Here is a 23,863-nt window from a genome sequence, read left to right as displayed (position 1 = left end):
GAACGCCGCGTAACTACGCACTAAACGGTAGTACGCATTAACCACCAAGTAAAGATTTGCATCTCCTCGCGTACGCCATCGCCGCCAGCAAAGAAATAAATACAGTGCCACAGCAAATATTGGCTAAAGTACCCATTGCAAAGCCTTTTCTTTCTTTTTGCCAAAGTGGAGAAAAGATTCTGGTACTCTCGCACGACCGTCCGATAGTGCCGATAGCGCGCAGTGGCGACGCCAAGCAGCATTTCGGAACTATTACAGGGTCCGGTATACACAGTGACCAACATAGCGACAGAACGGACAGTGTCGGCTTTCCGCGATAGATGTGCGTGCATCTGTACCGCGATCTGCTCATAAACGAAAACTGACGCAGTTCCAGTGAAACGCAGTACGGCTGCGTGGAGCCGATCGTCTCCTGGCTAGTTACGTGCAGCGCGTCGCCTTCTCGGCTCACGCCGTCACTGCCGGGCCGCTTGCTGTATCGCAAGCGCGCATTTGTCCGTGGGAGTGTTCTTCGTACCCACTTCGCTCCAGACCGTGCACAGATGCGGCGAGTAGCTTGTTCGGTTAACGCGGCGATGACGAACTTCCTGCAAGCGATGCGCACTCCGCGACGCTGTAGCGGTCCTGGCAGCGAACGGCAGCGCGTTTGGGTGGTCGGCCAATAAAAGCGTGCAGTATGGTTACAACAGCGCTACGCTTGCTGTACCGTACGTGTGCGTTTAACGTGATAGCGTCAATGCAAAGAGGTTTCTCGTCGCCCGCGACCAGCAACGCTCAACTCCGCAACAGCGAGCTGCTTTCTTTTCTACAAAGCGGCGCGCGCTTGAACACGGCCCCGCACAACGAGGCGGCAGCGATCGGCGGCCCAGCGCGTTCAGGTTGTCGCCTATTAAAAGCGTGCAGTAGGCTTAAAGTGGTGCTGCGCCGCACGCGTGCCCGAGCAGATATCTGAAGATACTTATTGTGATAAGGTTGTCGGCGATAAGTCATGCTGGCGCGTTTGTCGGTGGCCGCCGCCTCACCTTCGTTCTTTCCCGCTTACCGGCAAAGGCATCGCCGCAATCGCGCGGAAGTCGGAATCAGTGATCGACCGATCTACGCACTTCTCGAAAAGACGGAAAACCTTTGGCGGCACATTGTGGCGTCGGGAAGTTCAGCAGCGCAGTAAAATTTTACGGCACAAAACGTTATCGCGGTACGCAGGGTACGCACTAACCGGTAAGCGTAGGGCGAAGTACTACAGCTTAAGCGGTCAGCGAATGCATTGGGCTCTATGAGACTCGGTCGGGGATTCGTCGCAACTACGTTTTAACCCTTAGTACGCTTAAAGCGGGTACGTATTAACGAGGTTTGACTGTATTTCGATTCCTTTTTATGTTTACTATGTGTAGAGTAGCACTGATGTTTTTATGAACTTTTTTGTTTCTGATGCGCTTTTCTTTGATAATTTTTTTATAATATTCGAAATAAATCTGTTTGAAATTAATACTGTCAGAAAGGCCAATTCTTCCTCTATCATTTGATACCCTACACTTTAGCATCAATCAATTTCTGTGGCAGGAAAAAGAATATTTCCTGAACTACCCAAAAACAACCGATTTTTTCGCAGTCACGAAAGTGCTAGGTACTGTATTTTCTTGCACATAACCTGCCCCTACATATAACCTGCACCCCAAACTATAACTCTACAAAAAAAAAAATTCATGTAACCCCTATATAACCCAAACCCCCACTTTTTAAGCACACTTTTTCAGTCTTTTGGTGCAGGTTATATACGAGAAAATATAATAAGTACTCGCACAACACGTGCAGTAATTCTGTGAAGATTAGTCTATGCTTTTGTTATGCGCATACCGGAAAAACCAAAGAGAGGGTGTGCAGAACATGTGGGAGGAAGGGCAATGAAACAGACGGGATAACATTCGTAGCGAGCTGGACAACTCACCAGATCACAATACGGAAGTTAAGAGCAAGTCGGCTTGCCTCCTTTCCTCTTCTTCTTCGCACGAGCCCCGCCTCGGCATGGGGCATGTGGCTGAAAATGTTTTGGGCGAGTCTTCACAACTAGACTGCAGTTGGCGATGGCTGCCACTACAGCGCTTGCAAGCAGCTCAATCAAAGCAGCCAACTTCAAAAGCCAAAGACGAGCTTGCGTAACAATGGGTGCCGGAACAACAGTGGCGTCATTACATTATGAACATGGGGGCACCATGAAGTGCTATCATGTATGATTGTAATTACACAAATTCTCGATGACAATACCATTCGCTAAGATGCACAGATACTGCAAAATGCTTGATGCAGATATTTGAGCAAAGCGAAACAAGCTACAAGCGAAACTGGATACAACAACATTCATAGCAGTATGTGTCTGAAGGGCGAGTGTGCTAAGAGTTCCCACTGAATGACATGAAGTACAAAGGCAATCAGTATATGTGGAGGTGATGACCGGTGTCACAATTATTCAACTATACATGCAAGCGAAAACCTGCGTTCACACAACCTTCTCACTAAGGCAGTGTCAATAATGAATTTCAGCAGCAATTCTCTGTGTAACGTTTTGCTGCGTGGCAAAATTACTCAAACACCAGGCATACCATGCTCAACATGCCCAGCCTTTCATATCACAAGCGCAAGCCGAGTGCAACACACAGCCAGAGTATGAGGCCGCCACGTGGTCAACTGGTGCGAGCAATTAAACAGTGAAGTTTGCAGGATAACAGTGCAGATTACGACATTTAGTGAGTTGCTGGCACAAGCCTGAATGCTCCCACATGCTCTGTAATGAGTAATAAGTAAAAAAGATACCTGCAGCGCTACAGTGCTCGCAACAGTGACCCAGCAAAAGTGACCATATGATATAGGCCAGGTGAAACCGAATTAGAGAAGCACCGTGTCTCGTAGTAAAAACACAACATGCAAAGTAGTTCCTTTTCTTGAGGAGAGAAGGACAGCAAAAGGCTGTTGCCTTGCGTTCATCTGCCGAGACATGCAATTTTCACATCCAAAAACATACCAGCTAGCATCATGATGGGCAGAGACCACGTGCGATTCACCGCCACATGCAAAGCATTTCATAATTATAGGAACAGCAATTAACAGTATCGGCAGCGACAATATTTCAATGCCTTTGGAGCAAGTATAGCCCTGCTTTATGGCACAAAAAAAAACATTGCTGAAAACAAGAAAACTACACCAACATACCAAAGTGTCAAATACAGCCACCATAGATTGTTGGGTAAGAAAACAGTGCAGAGAACATAAACATACAGTGGAACTTCGATTATACGTCCCCCGGTCCTGCGACGACCCGCGTTTTACGACGAATTGGCTTGGTCCCGGCAAAACCCCCATAGAAATAATGTATTAAAAACCTCAATTGTACGACGCAATTTTACGCCGGCCCCGCCTCGTACGACGCTTTGCTGGACTGTCCGAGAAAAAAAAAGACCTACGATGACGCGGGCTGGCACGCAAACACTGCGGCCGGGCGAAAAAAGTCGGGAAACCGAGGAACCGAGTTCGTATCCGCGCTGCCACCACAGGGCCTCTTCAATTTTTCGACACGCGGTCGGCCATAGCTAGCCAGAGCCAACGTTGGCCGGAGCCAGCCGGAGCGCATTCGTTTTGTCGCATTGCACTGCGCACTTCCGTTGTCGCCTTTTTTTTTTTTTCTCTCTCTCTTCTTTTGGGTGGTTTTGTAGTGACCGTGACCGTTGTGAGCAGATAACATGGCAGATAATCTCGAGCTCGCTTTCTAGTATACGATAACTTTCACTACATTTCGTGTCGTTATACCGGACGTGTTGAACGGCGATTGTTGAGCCAATGTTTGCGACAGCCGCGGGAACCGGAACTCGCCGCTGTCTAGCTACCAGAGGGCTGGGGCGTTTTAGCCGCTCGCGATTGGTCGAAGCTTGCAAATCGAATAGGCCTACTGCCGTGCTGCCATTCAGCCATTCCTTCACGTGTTTGCCTCATCGGTTGGTTGTGCTGCGCCGCAGCTGCTGTGTCCACGTGCAAAATTTTCTGTGTTCGGTCATTGGTGTGCGAGGAAGCTTTCGAACTTTTGGTTGCGAGTGCTGCGTCTCGCAATGTCGCGGAACCGAAAACCGCTGACGCTCGGAGAAAAGCTTCGCATAATCGAGGAGGCAGAGAAGCGGAACGGAGCAACAAAGGCCAGCATTGCCCGCGACCTGAACATTCCCGAGTCGTCGCTGAAAACGATCCTCGCGAAGAAGGACAGCATCCTACTAAATGCGGCAAAGTTCGGCCTGAACAGGAAGGCCGCGAAAGATGGCAAATATGCTGCCATGGAGAAGGCCCTCGTTGAGTGGTTGCGTCAGGCCCGCAGTTCAGGAATCGCCGTGGATGGCGCAATTTTGAAGGAGAAGGCTGAGACAGTTGCATTGCGCTGCGGCATTGACGACTTTAAAGCCTCCAATGGCTGGTTGGATCGCTTTAAAAAACGCAGTGGAGTTGTGTACAGCCGCTGCTGTGGAGAGAGCGCGTCAGTCAGCTCCGACACTGTAGAAAAGTGGACTGCATTGCTGCCGGAATTGATACGGGAATACAAACCGTCCGACGTGTTCAATGCAGACGAAACTGGATTATTTTATAATATGCAGCCAGAACAGACATTGGCATTCAAAGGAGAGAGCTGTCACGGGGGTAAGCGAAGCAAAGAGCGTCTTACCGTATTGCTTTGCGCTAATGAAGACGGCTCTGAAAAGCTTCCTGCCCTCGTGATCGGCAAGTTTGAGAAGCCGCGATACTTCAAGAATTTGAAAAGGCTGCCGTGCCAGTACACGTTCAACCGGAAAGCCTGGATGACGGCTGCTATGTTTTCTACATATCTGCAGCAGCTGGACTTCAAAATGGGGGCTAAGAACAGAAAGATTCTTCTTCTGCTTGACAATGCGCCATGCCATCCATCAGATATGTCGCATTTGAGAAATGTGAAAGTTGTATTTCTGCCCCCCAATTGCACTAGCCAGCTGCAGCCACTTGACGCTGGCGTCATCAAGTGCATGAAACAGAAATATCGGAAGTTTCTGGTGCAGCGTCGGCTGGCGGGCATGGAACGCAAGCAGTTGGATAAGAAGCTTTCTGTGCTTGACGCAATGCACTACATTGCTAGTGCATGGGACGCAGTCACGCCAGAAACTATCGCCAACTCCTTCAGGCACTGCGGCTTTAATAGAAGTGGTGCTTGTTCTACCAGTGAAGCTGCACTGCCTGTTGACGATGAACCAGAGTTCGGCAGCCTGGAGCTGCCTGGATCTTTCGCGGACTATGTTGGTGCCGACGACGACGTTGCAGTGTGCAGTGAAGTGTCGCTGGATGACATTATCGAAACTGTGCGTCCCGACACTGCGGGAACTTCCGACGAGGAAGAGATGGACGACGCTGCAGAGGCTAGCGTGTCCGTTCCGACTTACGCGGACGTGTTGTGCTACGTCGACCACATTCGGCGGTTTGCTTGCGCACGCGATGAGATCGGCGTCTTGCTGCCAGATGTTGCAGCTATCGAAAGAAAGCTGATGCGTCGTGGCTGGGCAAACTCTCAGAAGAAAATCACAGATTTTTTTAAAAGGTGAGAAATAAAGGTTCGTTCACACCTCCGATAAAATGCGTGGTTGTCATTTTTTCAATTAATTTAATCTACGTTCCTCGGAGCAGCGTACGTTTGTGCCGCGGACTTTCTTAGGCATTATGTGCCCGCTGTTGTGGGGCAAAAATGACCGTCACTGCCTATATTCTCGGTTTTTCGATTATACGACGCCCGGATTATACGACGATTTTGCGCGGTCCCCTGAAAGTCGTATAATCGAAGTTCCACTGTACAGGGAAAACAATGCATTCGAGTTCATGGCTTCTGTTTTCATATCCTTCTGTTGACTGCATCGTTTTCCAACCCTCAACAATGTGCTCAGCATCAGCACAAAAATACAGCACATAACCGCACCTTGCCCTTTCCTGAAGAAGAACTAAAGAGCAACTGTAAAGCAGTTGAGACTAGCAGATTATATTTTAAGAACATTATTAATATGGTGGAAGTATGTTGGTCAGTGCTGGAGACAATGAAATCTATAATGGACTTTCACGAATGTCATGCGTAAATTTTCACGCTTAACTACCAGTGTGATGTCACCGAATCTTGAAGTATATTTTATTTTCTGTTTTGGCTGGTACAGACTCGAAAATGGTCTAGAAATTGATACAAAGTTGAGTCGTCAATTCCTTTTGGGACGTAGTGTAGCCTTTTTACTAGGCCAAGGCTAGTGCTCCAGTGTTCTATATAAGAAATGCTCAACATCTTGGTGAACTCTGCAACAATGAGCGTGATCAGCTGAGCACGGATGAAAAGAATGCAGCTCCAATAGACACCATGACTCCATGACAATTATTTCTCGCAGTTTTCCGTATACAAAAACCCATTGATATTTTTATACACAAAAACAGAACATGTACGTGATTTGCCACTGCACGCATTGAAATAGACAGCCGACAGTGTTCCTGGCACTGTTTGAAGAAAATGAGCTCAAAACACTGTCAGTCGTATACTCTGACAAGTACAGTGCTTAGTCATGCCAAATCCTGTGAAATTGACGGTACACCGAATGGTGATCACCTGAGAATATCGCTCTTTCTGCCTTTTTTTCCACAACAGCTTAACGATTTCTGAGCAGTGGAAAATAAAAGAGGATTCCAATAGAGCTTTTAAACTCTGAACATGTGTTCTGTGGACTCATAGTAAAACTGTGTGTGCTGAGTGAGTGTACTGTGCCTTTTTTCTGAGTGCACTTACCTTTGCACCATATTGTAATACAAAATTATACCAGCTCGCCTAGGTCAGTGCATTAGTTCTGTGGGCATTTGTTTAAAGCAGGCACAAAAGAAAGGTCCTGTACTCCTGCTGGTACTTTTGAACAAATGACTGAACACACTAGCAAGAGTCCCATGTGGGAAGGTTTATGAAGGTATCATGAAACATAAAAGCTGTCACAACAATTCTTGCTTACTTGTTCGGACGTGTGCGGCTTATTGATCATGTTGGTGGCCGGGGGCTGCTGGGGCTGTTGCTGCACAGGTATCTGATGCTGGCGATGTCCAGCATCGTCAGAACCTTGCCCATTACCCTGCACCTGTGCACAAATGTTGGAGACATTAGAAGAAGGTTTGGAACTAAGTGCTTTGTCTTAGTGACTACAGCTTCTTACTGCTGAGCCTAAGATACAGTCCAACCTCCTTAATACATATCAGTCTTAAACATACTAATGGTAGGGGTGTGCGAATATTCGAAATTTCGAATATTTTTCGAATAGTGTTTGCTATTCGATTCGATTCGCACTGAAATTTTACTATTCGAACTTCCCAAAGACAAATGCAGTCAACGTCCGGTTGAAAGTTACCCCTTCGGATTTTCAATAATATGCTTCACCTCATTACACTGTCGTATTGCGGCAAAGCTGCCTTTCAAGCTCTGTTACGGTCGAACTTAGCCAAGAGACAAAGTCCGATTGGAAGTGGTCCCTAGATTTTCAATATGCTTCACCTCATCACACCTCCGTATTGCGGCAAAGCTGCCTTTCAAGTTCCGTTACGGTCGAACTTAGGCAAGAGACAACGTCCGATTGGAAGTAGTCCCTAGATTTTCAATATGCTTCACCTCATCACACCCCCGTATTGCGGCAAAGCTGCCTTTCAAGGTCCGTTACGGTCGAACTTAGCCAAGAGACAGTCAACGTCCGTTTGGAAGTGGTCCCTAGATTTTCAATATGCTTCACCTCATCACACCCCCGTATTGCGGCAAAGCTGCCTTTCAAAGTCCGTTACGGTCGAACTTAGCAGGGTTGCCACTGACACTCGCGTAAATGTCGCCAAACGACAAACAAAAAGTCGCCAAAAGTCGCCATTTTTTTTACAAATTACGCCAAAAAAGTCGCCATTCTAGATATGTGCGGCATACCTAGTAATAAAACTTTCCACTCACGTGTTGCCCCGTAAAATACAGTATCATCCAAGACCCTGAAATTATGTTGACATTTCTCAATGCCAGTCGTATCGCCCGCTTCACCATGGGAGTGCATGGTGCTGCTTCTCCAACTAACTTCAAGATGTGCGTGGTGGCGCAAGGGTGAACGAATGAAACGCTCATATCTGCCCGTTTCAAAGGTAAAAGTGTGGTGAACTCTGGGCGAAAACCGTGACAGCGTTGTTTGTAGACAGCTTTACGTACCCTTATATGAATTAAAAGGATTAAAAGGTTTATTTAAGGTAACACGACAGAATTCATACAGGAACCGATCATTAGTGAGTCTTACACCTTTTCATTGTGAACAAATATGATACCGGACGCCACCGACCCTTTCTTATAGTCACCTATGTCTACACACGTCAACCCAATGCGTTATTAATGATCAGGTAGACAATGTAAAATGTTATATAGCAACTATTTTCATTGCACACGCTCACCGAGAACAGTGGAAAATGCCTCAATAAATATTTTTATTGCACTAATAGCCGCGTATCTGCCCCTCTTCGTTATTCCAAAGCAGTATTTACGAGCTGAATTTGGGGGTACAGCAACAGTGAATTAGTCGCCAAGCTATTCAGAACAGTTGGAGCTTTGGCGGAACAATTGGTCGGAACACGCGACCAACCCGTCGTCTAGCCCCTTCAAAAGCGAAACTTTAGAGAATCTTAAAGCACCTAAAGCCATAAACTTATAGTCAAACACTGGCCCCTCGCGGTTTGCAAGAGAGAGAGAATAAAACGTTTATTTCATGTTCTTGAGAAGATCGGTGAGTGGGATCCTTAGTCCGGCAGTCTGCTGACTTACATTTCGCTAGAATGTCGCTGGGGGTCGTTCCAGTATCTCCTGCATCTAGATGAATTGAGGATTCTACTCGTGGGTTTAAAACCAAGAGAAGTACAGAGAATGTTGCCCGTCATTGACTGGGACGAGACTGAGCTTAGGATGCATAACTCAGTGGAGACCTGAGCCGAAAATCGCCAAAAATTCGCCATGTCGCCATTCATAATTTTAGGTCGCCACGGCCTCTCAAATTTGCCAATTTGGCGAAAAGTAGCCACCATTGGCAACCCTGGAACTTAGCCAAGAGAGAGTCAACGTCCGTTTGGAAGTGGTCCCTATATTTTCAATATGCTTCACCTCATCACACCCCCGTATTGCGGCAAAGCTGCCTTTCAAGCTCCGCTACGGTCGCAAATGTATTAACTCAAGAAAACGCTGGTTCCAATATGGAGATGAAAGATGTGGCAGAGTTGGGGGCTCAATTAATGCTGTTTTGGACCTGAAATTTGGGCAGGAAGTCTGAAAAATCGGACGCCGAAGCTTTTTAGCATCCAAAATTTCAGATGTTCTTATATATCGACATCTACGAGGCAGATTTGGAACTCCGGACTTGAAGGAAGCACACCCTTGTCTGCCACATCAGTTGGCCTTCCACAGAAGTTGAAAGAGAAGGAGAGGCTGAGGAAATGGCATCTTTGCCTATCACGTGTAAAGTGTTGTCGGCAACACTTTGGTTGCACCAAATCATGTACATAAATACAATTCGGCCTCTACATTGCCTCATTCTTGATAAGAAAGACAACTATGAAATATGACCCCACCAGCGCTTCATCAACCTCGCGAAAAGAAACACTTTCATGTTGCTATCTCACAAGAACATACTTAGGGATGCACTGCAACTTTTTCTGTAATTTCACTTCGAATTATTCGAAAAATGTTTGAGAAATATGTATTCGAAAATTATTCGAAATTATTCGATTCGATTCGCACTCAATCTTTATTATTCGAATTCGCTTCGCGCCCAAAATTTTGCTATTCGCACAGCTCTAACTAATGGTTAAAAGTTGCGACGAATCCCCGACTGAGTCTCATAAAGCGAAGTGCATTCGCTGACTGCTTAAGCTGTAGTGATTCTTCCTATGCCTTCCGGTTAGTGCGTACCGCAATGACCTTTTGTACCACAACAGCTTACTGAGCCAGTGAACTTGTCGATGTCACAATGTTCCGCAAAAGGTTTTCCACCTTTTTGAGATGTGCAGAGATCGGTCAATCAATGATTTTGACTTCCGCGCGATTGAGGCAATACCTTTGCTGGTAAACATCGGGAAAGAACGAAGGCGAAGTGGCGTTCACGGACGAACATGCCAGTATGACTTTTCACCGACAACCTTATCACAACAAGTGTCTTCAGCTCTCTGCTCGGGCACGCGAGTGGCATATTGCTACTCTAAGCCTACTGTATGCTTTTAAAGGGGTATTCAGACGGGGGACAAATCCTCGGGGGATAAAGGCGGAGCCTAGTGACGTCAGCTCGCGAGAAGTCTCCACAAATGTTTCCCACTCAAATGGACGAGGCAAAGGGAGGGGGAGACCAGTGTTACTAGACTACGCTGGTGGCTTGTACGACCCGTTTGACGAGCTGCAGACGACCATGCAGCTGCAGACTGGACACTAGTGATGCAGAACTATCGGTAATTTGACTATCGATAGTATCGATAGTTTCTTTGGAACTATCGATAGTGTAAACAAACTATCGATAGTACTACTATCGATAAACTATCGATAGTCGAATCGGTAGTACCATCTGTAATATTGCTAGCGATATTACTGCCGCGCGTGTTTATTGCTTTGTTTTGATGTATTCGGGTTTCACCCACAGACTGTCAGCAACGTTTGACGCAAATCGCGGCGCAATATTAGAGACTTCGCGATTGTTTAAGATCATTGCAACAATTAAGCGTCGGGCGCAAATACAGTTAAACCCCTTTATAAGAGACACTGATATAAGAGACACGTGGGGTATAAGAGACACCAGTGTGCTACATGAAAGTAAGGGTTGATAGGAAAATGCATAACTTAGTACCCTGCTTATAAGAGACACCTCATATAACAGGCAAGAATTTCTCCCCCATGCGTGCCTCTTATAAAGGGGTTCAACTGTAGTCAAGTTTATTCGAGAGCCTACGCGAGCACCAGCGATAACGCTGGAAGGTTTGATGACTGATGTATAAAAGACGAAGCGTTCCACCGATCATCAGATTACGCGACGGCCGGCGACTGTTCTCGCAGCTATCAGTGCCCAGCGTGTATCGCTTGTATTCTGAGTTTTGATTTTCTGGGCACAAGTTCGACCAAATAAAGAGCTTCGTATTTCCCCGTCTTGCTGCAGCATTCTTCACCGTCACAACCACCTGACAAACTATCCATAGTGTTACGAATAATGATGATGTTGCTGGCTGGCCAAACTGCCAAAATATTCGCGATAGCCTGCTATCACCTTCGCTTAATTTACGAGCAAATGTTTGGCAAGAGAAATTATTTGCGCAGTGAAAATGGCGGCATATGTCCATGAATAAATTAATATTTAAAAGCAACCAGTTACATCATATGAATAACAAACTTAGTTCTTGATATTTTTTTAATTTTCAAATCATAAAATGCAATATAAATCTCAAGCCGCGGAGTTCCATCGCATGTAACGGCTTCCTTTCCGCTACAGCTGAATAATTTGAATTTATGACCATGTGTCAGCGAAGCACACAGTGAAGAACTCAATCATGTCAACTTTCTTGCCCTTGAGCCTGCTCCTCCGGCTCCACTATGTACCACGCGCGCGGAGAACCAAGTTTATTCTGCAATGAGTTCGCGCTGTTGATTTTAAACTATCGATAGTACTTACTATCGATAGCGCTATCGATAGTATCTTTTACCATCGATAGTTTGATAGTGACTCAGCTATCGATAGTATCGATAGTACCATCGATAGTTCTGCATCACTACTGGACACCCACTGCCGCTCTCTGCAAGATGCAGGAGCAAGTGCATCAATGTGGCCAAACAAGAGCCTGAATTCCGCCATATCCCCCATCGTCGGGGGATCGTTTGTCCTGTCGGGGAAAAGATCCCTGTCTCCTCTGAGGAGTCGAGGGGGGGGGGGGGGGTCGCGCCCACTCACTAATCCGTGACGACGTGGTGGTCACGTGATCCGCAATCCACCCGTGTCCCCCGCCGCTTCTCCCTCGTGTGAATACCCCATAAGAGGCGACAGCCTGAATGCACTGAGCTGCCAGTCGCTGCCGCCTCGTTGTGCGGGACAGTGTTCAAGCGTGCACCCACTTTGTAGAAACGAAAGCAGCTCAATGTTGCCAAGTTGAGTGTCGCAGGCTGCAGGTGCCAAGAAACCTCGCTGCATTGGCTCTATCACGCTGAACACACGCGTACGACACAGAAAGCGTAGCGCTGTTGTAACCATACTGCATGCTTTTATTAGGTGAGAATCCAACAAACGCACCTCAGCCCACTGCCAGGACTACTAGATCATTGCACAGTGTGCGTCGCTTGCAGCAAGCTCATCATCATCACGTTAACCCAACAAGCTACTCGCCGCATCTGTGCAAGGTCTGGAGCGGAGCTCCCATGGCAAATGCGCACGACCAGCAAGTGACCAGGCAGTGACAGCGAGAGCCGAGTAGGCGATGACGCGCTGCACGCAACAAGCCCAGGGATCCCCCCCCGGCTTGTTGCATGACATTCCCCCGCTAATTTTTTCATGGGAACTTCTTGATGAAAATATCTCTCGTGAGTCACATATTTCATAAAAATGTTCCTATTGGACTGAAACCACTGATAACAAGTATTTGAAGGTACAAGATAAGGTACAAGATCAATAGGCGTATCGTAGAGCACCGATTATGAGATATTTGTGTTAAATAGCATTGATACCATGATCGAAAAAGCTCATTTTATGCCAAAGGACTCCTGAGTGGACTCATTCAGGCCCACTCAGGCTCCCGTCAAGCCGTGAGCCTGAGTGAATCCGACTGAGTAATATGCTGGTAAGTTTGAGTCTGAGTGAGCTCAAGTTTTTTGCCGCCACATGGTAGGATCTGCTTCATTGCCATGCGGCTCTGCAGCAAACATTATGTATCTGTAATATAGCTAAATACGTCTTTTGGAAGTTATGTTTAGAATTTATTGGCTTTTTTCAGGACGCGGACTACGTGATGAAGACATACATGCCCTAATTTTTTAGCTGACTAGTGGAAGCGAATGTTCTGATTCGGAGAGCACCGATAATTATTGCGTTGAAGCAGAGCCATCAACAAGCAAAGGCCTCTTGAACAATGCTGCTGCTGATGATGAAAGCCTTCAGTTTGGACGTAACCATAAACACGTTCACAATGATAATCAACGACGATAAAGATGATGACGAACACGTAGAAACAGAGCTGTGGGCAAGCAAACAGGCCTTGAATGGTGATAATGATGGTGATATGAAAGCGTTGAACACGAGGATTAACGCATTGATGATGACGGTAATCAGGGTTGCCACTGACTTTCGAGTAAATGTCGCCAAACGACGAGCAAAAAGTCGCCAAAAGTCGCCATTTTTTTACAAATTTCGCCAAAAAAGTCGCCATTCTAGATGTGGGCGGCATACCTAGTAATAACAATTTCCACTCACGTATAGCCCCGTTGAATACAGTACCATCCAAAACTATTAAATTATACTCTCGTTTCTCAATGACAGTCGTATCGCCCGCTTCATCATGGGAGTGCATGGTGCTGCTGCTCCGACTATAGCCGCAAGATGTGCGTGGTGGCGCAAGGATGAATGAATGAAGCGCTCATGATATCCTTCCATCCCTGTCCGCTCGTTTCAAAGGTAAAAGTGTGGTAAACCTTCGGCCAAAACCGTTGTTTTTAGACAGCTTTACGTATACACTTATATGAATTAAAAGGATTAAAAGGTTTATTGAAGGTAACACGACAGAATTCTTACAGGAACCGATCATTAGCCAGTCTTACACCTTTTCAGTGGGAACTAATATGATACCGGACGCCACTGACCCTTTCTTATAGTCACTTATATCTACACGCGTCATTCCGATGCGTTATTAATGAACAAGTAGACAATGTAAAATGTTACATAGCAATTGCTTTCATTGCACACACTCACCGAGAACAGTGGAAAATGCCTCAATAAATAATTTTTTATTGCACATATAGCCGCGTATCCGCCTCTCTTCGCTATTCCAAAACAGTTTTTACGAGCTGAATTGGGGGTACTGCAACAGTGAATAAGTCGCCAAGCTATTCAGAACAGTTGGAGCTTTGGCGGAACAAATGGTCGGAACACGCGACAAACCCGTCGTCTAGCCCCTTCAGAAGCGAAACTTCAGAGAAGCTTGAAGTACCTAAAGCCATAAACTTATACTCAAACACTGCCCCCTCGCAGTTTGCAAGGCAGTCCTCTGACTTACATTTTGCTAGAATGTCGCTGGGAGACGTTCCAATACCTCCTGCATCTAGATGGGATCCCGGACTAAGGATTCCACTCACCGATCTTCTCACAGAACACCAAATAAACGTTTTATTTTCTCTGTAGATGAATTGAGAAGATACGAGTTACAGGACGGACATGCCGAATGACGCGTAATGTGCACATTCTACTCGTGGGTCTAAAACCAAGGAAAATACAGAGAATGTTGCCGGTCATTCGTTGGGAAGACATTGAGCTTGCGGATGCATAACTCAGTGGAGACCTAACCCGAAAATCGCCAGAAATTCGCCATGTCGCCATTGATAATTTTAGATCGCCACGGGCCTCTCAAATTCGCCAATTTGGCGAAAAGTAGCCACCATTAGCAACCCTGACGGTAATAAACGATGATGAAAGTGTTAAATCGAAGCTGTTATCAAGCGGCCACACGAACGTTTATGATGATGATGATATTAAAGGTGGATACGTTGAACTGCATGAGGAAGACATTGGTTATGGTAAGTAGTGATGATGATAATAATTAATCTGTTGAAACAGAGCTGTCGGCAAGCATTGTTTTCACGTAGGATGAACAAAGATGATGGACCTAGTGTAACTGGTGTTCCCAGCGTCGACATACGTGGACGCTTGTTTTCTTCTAGAAATAAAACTAAATTTTCCAGGTTTTCGGTTATTCCCACTTTTGTATGTATTTTAATTGCATATACACAAAAAGATGTTTACTTGCGCAACTGGATTGGCTGTGGGATAAAGTGTTAATGACGTACCACGTCACGACTGTGGCTAAAGCTCGAGCAAAAGCTGCCCCGTTTTAAACTTCTACTTCGTGAAGACGCACAGAAACAATGTAACTATGTTGTATCAATTGTAAGGCTAGTACTTTTTACGATTTTTGTTGCTTGAATTCGACTGTTTGAATAGTTGCAAAAGTCAACAATTTTAAAACATATACTAAATTCCGTTGTTATGATGGTACGTAATTATGATGGTACGCATTATGATGGTTTGTAATTGGTACATTTACATTTCTATCGCACTTGGACTCCATTCATTCATGACGTTATCGTGACAATGCATTCTATGTGACATGTGCTTTTGAGAAATGAAGAGCTGAGGAACTCCACCGAAGCTCAGCGGCTCAATGTAAACAAGACGACTATTCGCGATTCACAGGGCCAGTGAGAGGCCTAGTGCAACTTCCTAATGAAATGATTGAGACGTTTTCAAATCTGCTCAATCCCAAACAAGTTATAAGACATGAAAGGTGACTTCTCGGGAAGTCACTTTCAGATAGTTTCACTTCGGTGAGACTCTGTCTGCCATGGTATTGAACCTTTAAAGTACATGACCAACAGTGCAACGTGAAAGTAGCAAGCTTGGCAATGCACAAGAAGCGCAATCACCTAGGTGTTTGGTGACCAAGCCGTACAAAATTTAGCGAAAGTGAAGCAACCTTTGTGAATGATCACCTGAGAATACTGCGAGAGGAAAGCTCCTCTTCAGATGAAAATGAGTGAGCATGTGATAAAATCGCTCCATCAATCCAATGGTTTGAGTGTAACGGCTGGAGGTTGTCTGGCGCACGGTGTTGCAAGCCCGGAGAACTTCACCAAGGGTGTTTGAAAGAAATAGCTTGTCGTGGTCACTGAAGGCCTGCAATCTCTCCCCAAGATGTAATACACAGCTCTGATATTTAGCTTACCTGTTCAGTGTGCTGCTGCTTTCTGCCAGCATTAGCAGCTGCTGTTGGTGGTTGTTGATGTGGATGGTGCTGCACATTTTTATGGTGCTGGCGATGACCCGCATCACCAGAAGCCTGCCCTCCAACGTGGATCTGCATACATGAACCGCAACTCTAATAATGCTTTTGACGACAGTTAAACCTGGATATAACGAAATTGACAAATTCCCGAAAAAGTTCGTTACAAACAGGTTATCATCATATCCAGTTTCAGCACGACAATTCAGAAGAGAAACGCACAAATTAAACACAAGGGGAATTGAAGGCAGAGCCCACCCAAAGCATTTATTTAACGGCAAAAAACTGCATTATTTTGCTCTATTGCTTGTTTGTGAGGGATGGCAATACTGAACGTTCGTAGGACATCAATACAACACTGCTCAGCCATCGTCTAGCCGTGGTCTCTGAGATTGGCTTCGGCAACGCGACGGTGCATTGTCAGAGCCAATCTTGGAGGCCACGATCTCGCGAAACTATGGTGCAGCGCAAGACAAAGCGCATAAGGTCAGTGATGAGTTGACCTAAACAGACTACTCGTAAGTGGACGTGGAGGAGTCCTAATGGCGAAACTAAAAATGATATAGACTTCATAATGTGCGACCACCCGGGCATTATACAGGATGTGGAAGTAGTTAACAAGATCCGATGCAGTGACCATAGAATGGTAAGATCTAGAATTCAACTAGACGTGAGGAAGGAACGGCAGAAACTGATACGCAAGAAGAAGCCGATTAATGAACTAGCTCTGCGAGGGAAAGTACAGGAATTCAGAGTTTCACTTCAGAATAGGTACGCGGCTTTAACCGAGGAAACCGACCTTAGCGTTGACGCAATGAATGATAATCTGACTAGTATCATTAAGGAGTGTGCAGTGGAAGTCGGGGGTACAGTCGTTAGACAGGACACTGGTAAGCTATCCCAAGAGACGAAAAACCTCATTAAGAAACGTCAAGCTATGAAAGCCTCAAATGCAACAGACAAAATAGAGCTGGCGGAGCTTTCGAAGTTGATCAATAGGCGTAAAGTAGCCGACATAAGAAAGTATAATATGGAGAGAATTGAGCATGCTCTAAAGAACGGAAGAAGCCTCAAAGCTACGAAGACAAAACTGTACATAGGCAAAAATCAGATGTATGCGTTAAGGGACAAGGATGGCAAGGTCACAACCAATATGGATAGAATAGTTGAGATAGCGGAAGAGTTCTACAGAGATCTGTACAGCAGCCGAGACAGTCAGGATGATAACCTAAGAAGCAGTAATATCCCAGAGAAATCTGACATCCCACCAGTATTAACAGGAGAAGTAAAGAAGGCCCTAAAGGGAATGCAAAGAGGCAAAGCCGCTGGTGAGGATCAGGTAACATCAGACCTGTTGAAAGACGGTGGAGAGATTATGTTAGAGAAACTGGCCACCCTGTATACGAAGTGTCTCTCGACAGGGAGGATACCAGAATCTTGGAAGAATGCCAACATCATCTTGATCCATAAGAAAGGGGACGTCAAGGACCTGAAAAATTACAGGCCCATCAGCTTACTGTCCGTTGTCTACAAGCTATTCACAAAAGTAATTGCTAACAGAATTAATACGACATTAGAGTTTAATCAACCAAGGGAGCAGGCAGGATTTCGTACAGGCTTCTCAACAATAGACCATATTCATACTATCAATCAGGTTATAGAGAAATGCGCGGAATACAACCAACCCCTATACATAGCCTTCATAGATTACGAGAAGGCATTTGATTCGGTGGAGACATCAGCAGTCATGCAAGCACTGCGGAATCAGGGCATCGACGAAGCCTATATAAACATAATGGAAGAAATCTACAGCGCATCCACAGCCACTATAGTCCTTCATAAAGAAAGCGACAGAATCCCAATAAAGAAGGGCGTACGACAGGGAGACACGATATCTCCAATGCTATTCACCGCGTGTTTACAGGAGGTTTTCAGGGCCCTAGATTGGGAAGAATTAGGGATAAGAGTTAATGGAGAGTATCTCAGTAACCTGCGCTTCGCTGATGACATTGCATTGATGAGTAACGCGGGAGACGAATTACAGCTCATGATTACTGAACTGGATACGGAAAGTAGAAGAGTAGGTCTGAAAATTAATATGCATAAAACTAAAGTAATGTGGAACAATCTTGGCAGAGAACAGCGCTTCGCGATAGGTGGCGAGACGCTGGAAGTTGTAAAGGAGTACGTCTACTTAGGACAGGTAGTAACCGCGGAGCCGAACCAAGAGAGTGAAATAACTAGAAGAATAAGGATGGGATGGGGCTCATTCGGCAAGCATTATCAAATCATGAATGGTAGTCTACCACTATCTCTCAAGAGGAAGGTATATAACAGCTGCATCTTACCGGTACTTACCTATGGAGCAGAAACCTGGAGACTTACAAAGAGGGTTCAACTTAAATTGAGGACGACGCAGCGAGCGATGGAAAGGAAAATGATAGGTGTAACCTGAAGAGACAGGAAGAGAGCAGAGTGGGTCAGGGAACAAACGGGGGTTAAGGATATCATAGTTGAAATTAAGAAGAAGAAATGGATATGGGCCGGCCACGTAGCACGTCGGCAGGATAACCGGTGGTCATTAAGGGTAACTGACTGGATTCCAAGAGAGGGCAAACGCGCGAGGGGAAGACAGAAAATTAGGTGGGTAGATGAGATTAAGAAGTTTGCAGGTATAACGTGGCAACAGAAAGCACAGGACCGGGTTGATTGGCGGAACATGGGAGAGGCCTTTGCCCTGCAGTGGGCGTAGACAGGCTGATGATGATGATGATGATGATGAGTTGACCTCCAAAGATCAGTCGTCACCATGGTCACGGATAGTTTCCACCAGCGCCTAATCTGACATTTCCTTGGTAGTGACGACACAGTTATCGGCATTAGCAAAAGATCGCAAAAGCTCATCAGGGGCTGCTCCATGCGCACGCAGTGAAGCCATGCATGCGCGCATGGCGTCGAAAACGAAGAGCGAACTCCTTATGTGGCGCGAACTTGAAGCGTAACAACACAGAGCAAGGATTTTTTTTTAGTGGCGTCACCTGGTGTCACGTTAACGATGTGCAGTTCAGAGAATACTGCAACAACCGAGGAGTGGCACTGCCAACGCAAAAGTAGATTTTCATTTTTCTTTTTTTTTTAAGTAAAAAGCCAGCGCGGTTAGCGTGGTGGCACCGGCAAGTGGCTGGATGAGGTTTGAAGGGAGGGAGGGGGGGGGTACGCTTGTGCACGCACCCGTGGTAGCAAGAAAGCCGGCTCGAGGGGTGCAGGCATCGCCTGCCCGCCTCGTGCCCACCCACACGCACAAATGAGCGCTCGCTCTTGCCTCGCAGTCACCAGGGCTTCAAGTGCACCATGTGTGACGCCACTGCTTCATACTCTCATCGGCGGGACAACTGCAGAAGATGCATGCGGCTCCTGCTCATGCCAAAATGACAAAATTCTGGGCAAAATCCTTAGGTTGTTGACGGCGAAAATTCGTTATATCAAGGGTGTCCCCGCTGCAAATACATGTGCTTGGAGTGGACATGTCTATGGAGTAATGGTGGGAAATAGAAAAACTTTGTAATACAGTAGAACCCCGCTGTTACGTTCCTCACTGCTGCGTTTTCCCGGCTGTTACGTCGTTTTCCGCCGGTCCCGGCATAGCTCCCATAGGATACAGTGTATTGGGAACCCCGCTGTTACGTCGTAACTGTCGGACCGTTCCCGTATGATACGTCGCGAAGTGCGCTCGGAGCCGACCGAGTGACTACCAAAGAGAGCGGCCGTGGTGCATTTTTACGCAGCTTGGCCTCGTTTGACCGTAATATTAGCCGCATGAAAGGCGCAAGCAACATAATCTTTCAACTGATGCAAACAAAAGCATGGCCTTCGAGATTCAAAATGCAAAGATGGCGTCTATGACGTAAATGCTCGTGAAAGCAAGGCCTTCGAGATTGGCATTTACAATTGACAAAAGCATAGCCTTTGAGATTTGTATTGCACAAACATGGCGTGTATGACGTCATTGCTTGCGAAAGCAAGGCCTTCGAGATCGGCATTCACTTCTGTTATCGCGTTGGCGTAGACTCATCATCATCGTTATTTGTCGGAGAACGGGAGGAGTTCGCGCTGGTTGGAGCTCGCATGGTCGTGCGTGCGGTTCGCGGTCGGACTCGCTGCGCCGGTCGTGATTGCGTGTGCTTAGTTCTTTCATGCCTACAGCTGTTGGTGTTTAAAAAATCACATACGTTGATTACATTTCTGTGGATGAGGCCGTCCTAAGCTCCGCGTTTCTATCCATCGACTAGATCGCGGCTGAGCGCGCCAATTTTCGTTCTGCTCGTAAAAATTGAAATAAAATTCTGTACCACTAAATATTTTCCGTTTTTCCTGCTTTTCGGCTCTTACGTTTCCCGTCTCTTACGTTTATTTCCTACGGTCCCTTCAAAAACGTATCAGCGGGGTTCTACTGTATTAAGGAATTCGTTGTATGGAGGTTCAAGACATTTTTTATGGCGCAACAGAAAGCTCACCCTTCGAAGTGTATGTAGCTGCAGTATTTAATCCCAAAAGCACGTAGTAATTTTACAAGCAGTATTCTTCTATCTGAAAGGCTCTAAACACGGATGTAGCTTTCCTCCAGCAACGCTGAGAATTGATAGCAATGCCGCCATCTCTTCTCGCGATTTGTGAAAGCTATCGTTCTGCTTTCGCAGGAGTTCCTGTAACTATGGTTAACCACCTTTATTTCGAGCTTTTCAACTATTTTTGAAAATAACAAGCTGTTACAATGAGATGATGTGGCATTATACACCTTCCCTGTATTTGTACCGTGTTCTGTGTGCATGCATCACAGGTTGCCTGCGCCTCAGTCATGGGTGGCTTGTCCTGGCGTCCTTGCTCTCTCGATGCACGAGCCAAGCCAAGTGATCAAAAACGCCACTATGCATATGTGCGGCCGCGCCGAGTAGCAGCGCGCGTCATTTCTGAAACGAAGTGTAGGTAGCAAAACTATGTCGCTCCAAAATCTTAGCGACCTGGAAACTGCGTGCACGGTTGCATGAGCACACTGAAAAGTTGCTCAAGACGCGCTGACGAGCATGGGATCATTACGTCACGCGAAGGCAGCGCCACTTTAATGCATACTACTAACGCAGGCCTATATGTACTTTTTTATGGAGTAATACCTTTTAATATAGAGAAACGAACAATATTTCAATACTAACAAAAAAATCGTCAGCCGCGTACAGCAATCAATGCCCACATGGCTGGGTACATCGGATCGCTCATGTTCTCGTTGCCAGAGGCGCCACAGGTCATTTTTCGCGACTTTAAATTAAGAAATAAAAATATACATATGAATTCAAATTTAGCATTCAACAAATTCAAGGTCTTTCAAGGACTGGTCCGAAATTCAAGGTTTTTAAGGGCCTTGAAAACAGATTTTCAATTTTCAATTTTCAAGGACCTGTGTGCATCCTTGTGCTCGCGAGTGCGTGGACACGTGGTGGCCTATGGGGCAGCCACGATAACTATGCAGCTCACGAGGCTCAACATAGCCAAAGGCCGTGGACTTTGGGTATATTCCTTTCCACCCCGCGTTTTTTGTAGGGTAGAACAAAACTTTTTATTTTATTTTCTAGTTCAGAGGCTATTGAAAAGCAAGCAAAGAAATAAAGGAGCCAGTAAGCACAATGGTTTTCACGGGAGAACCATGTGCAGTATACTGGACACTGGGATTTATTTGTTGCACTAATGGGTATGCACGTTCTTCTTTCTTTCTTGAAAGAATGTTTCTTTTGGTCCTGTCAGAAGGCTGTCTTAGAAAGCACAACTGCAGTTCATTTTGACCCGAGAAAAAGAAAAACTTTCGTATAGATAACTGTCACACACAGCATTTAGCACCATGGAAAAAAAAAAGAAACTTATGAGGGAGCGCGCCTAGTGTCCACAAGCAAACCTCCTCCAAAGCTGAAACCTCCTCGTGCTTGTGGTAGAATTCCCATCATGCTCCTGTTTCAATTTCTTTAATGCTGCATGGGCTCATGAAAAAAAAAAGAAAAAAATTGATGAGCGCCTAGCATCCACAAGCCAACCTCCCCCGACGCCACTCCCTCCTCATGCTAAGTGCTCTTGGTAGAATTCCTAGCATGCTCCTGTTTCTTTTTTCCTGGCTGGGCTTCAGGATTGTCCCGTGATGCTCCCTCCCAGATTTTTTTACCTCCCAATGTTTAGCACAATGCACGCCAATCGGATACTGGTGTCAAGTGTACTGGACATGAATACATTCTTGCAATGTGAGCAAACTTCAGATTACAAAGGCTACCTTTCCACAACACTGTTTCAAGCGGACATAAGTTAGCTCACATGACTTAAATTATTTGAATTGTGCGAAGACAGCTCCTACAATAATTTTGCAAACTTAACCCTTTAATGCCTGAATTATGAAAGCGCCGAAGAAAAAAATTTGTTTTTAATTTTTCAGCTTTAAATAGCAACCTTAACTTAAATCAGCCTATTTATTATCCAAAATGCAACTTTAATGCATACTTTTAGGTATGTCGCGAATTCGCGACAACCGGCACTTAAGCCAATAGTAGCTCAATATGTTAAATGCAACGCAAGTATGCCATCGTCGCATCAATGAAGCGGATCTCTTCAGGGCGACGTAACTTGGCGTCGTCAGTGTTGTTAAATACAAGTTTGACTTTATTGCCTCCTACCAATCACGTGACGTCGTGTCGGCCACCGTGTGTGCCCTAGTCTCCGCCGCCCAGTGTAGCCGACTTCTTGGGAGCCGACAGAATGACATGATGGTGACGGCACCGAGAAATAAATCTAGCTCACCACGAGACAGAGCCAGTCCTTTGTTCGGATTTTTCTGCCTCGCAAACAGATTGCTCTGCTGAACAATGTGTCCCGTGAAGGCGTCATAAAAAATTCCTTGAAATATTCAATAGGAGCTCGGACAGTGTCACATTGAGGATGAGCGGTTTTCCAGTGTGGCATTTCCCGCTGTGCTTGACAGTCTTTTTTTTTTTCCACCACACTATATGTTTTAGAGAGGCACTAGCTTGGCTGGTCTGCCACATCTTCGCCTTTATCCTCACTGTTCGATGAAAACTCGTGCTTGTGCATGAGGATCGGGATCGACATCATCATCTTCGCTGTCATTGAGACAGCTGTCGTCGCTTTTATCTTCAGGTGGCAAGCGCGTGCGAAGCCTTTTTTCCCATAAAATGAGCGAAAGTCCATCATGAACTTGTCATACTGGCAGTCATCACTGACTGACCCAAGTGCCGGATGTCGCGAATTCGCGGCATACCACAGAAGCGAGGATCGCGCAGGAAATAACGTACTTCAAGACAATGTGACATGTCGTGTGCAACTTCTTGTATGCGTGCACATCGAAAAAAATTTATAGGGCATGGAACTTACGTCCCTCGGGCAGAAAACAACGAAGAAGTGATAGCTGTTGCACGTGCTTCGCGCTCTCCGGCAACTGATGCAGAACACTGGGTTCCAGCGTGCAATACCTTACATGCGATGGCGCTAGATGTCTTGTGCTGAAAGCTACGTTCGCCGCAAATACATGACAGCCACCGGTGAAGGCATCAACGCGTTTCGTGTGTTACTTAATCGGCGTCTTTCGGTATGTCGCGAATTCGCGACAACCGGCAGTAAAGGGTTAACAACTGAGCGTGCGAGTTCCCTCGTGGACGGCACCAGTACTCTTGAAGCTTCCCCATACGAAAATGGGGCTGAGGGAGGAACTACATGAAAAAAAATATTGCTCCTC

At 46.0% G+C, this 23,863-nt stretch overlaps 1 protein-coding gene across 1 annotated transcript; it reads right to left on the bottom strand.

The window, feature by feature from the left end:
- Positions 1-1,945: 1,945 nt before the first annotated feature.
- On the bottom strand, positions 1,946-16,164 carry LOC119394598 (knob-associated histidine-rich protein-like). The gene is made up of 3 exons (XM_037661917.2): positions 16,027-16,164; positions 7,026-7,148; positions 1,946-2,035 (listed from the first exon to the last, which is right to left on the bottom strand). The coding sequence occupies exons 1-3, from the start codon at positions 16,162-16,164 to the stop codon at positions 1,964-1,966; spliced, it is 333 nt and encodes a 110-aa protein (XP_037517845.2). The 3' UTR covers positions 1,946-1,963.
- Between the last annotated feature and the right edge of the window lie 7,699 nt (positions 16,165-23,863).

This window comes from Rhipicephalus sanguineus, chromosome 5 (genome assembly GCF_013339695.2).
Source record: "Rhipicephalus sanguineus isolate Rsan-2018 chromosome 5, BIME_Rsan_1.4, whole genome shotgun sequence".
In the NCBI taxonomy this organism is placed as follows: Eukaryota; Metazoa; Arthropoda; class Arachnida; order Ixodida; family Ixodidae; genus Rhipicephalus; species Rhipicephalus sanguineus.
The sequence above is the reverse complement of the archived record's forward strand: the minus strand, read 5'-3'. Positions and strand labels throughout refer to the sequence as shown.

Coding starts and splice junctions, on each gene's coding strand:
- LOC119394598 (XM_037661917.2), bottom strand. CDS start 16,164: ATGCAGATCCACGTTGGAGGGCAGGCTTCTGGTGATGCGGGTCATCGC. Junction 7,149..16,026: donor AGCAGCAGCACACTGAACAG/GTAAGCTAAATA, acceptor ATTTGTGCACAG/GTGCAGGGTAATGGGCAAGG. Junction 2,036..7,025: donor AGCCGCACACGTCCGAACAA/GTAAGCAAGAAT, acceptor AAACATTTTCAG/CCACATGCCCCATGCCGAGG.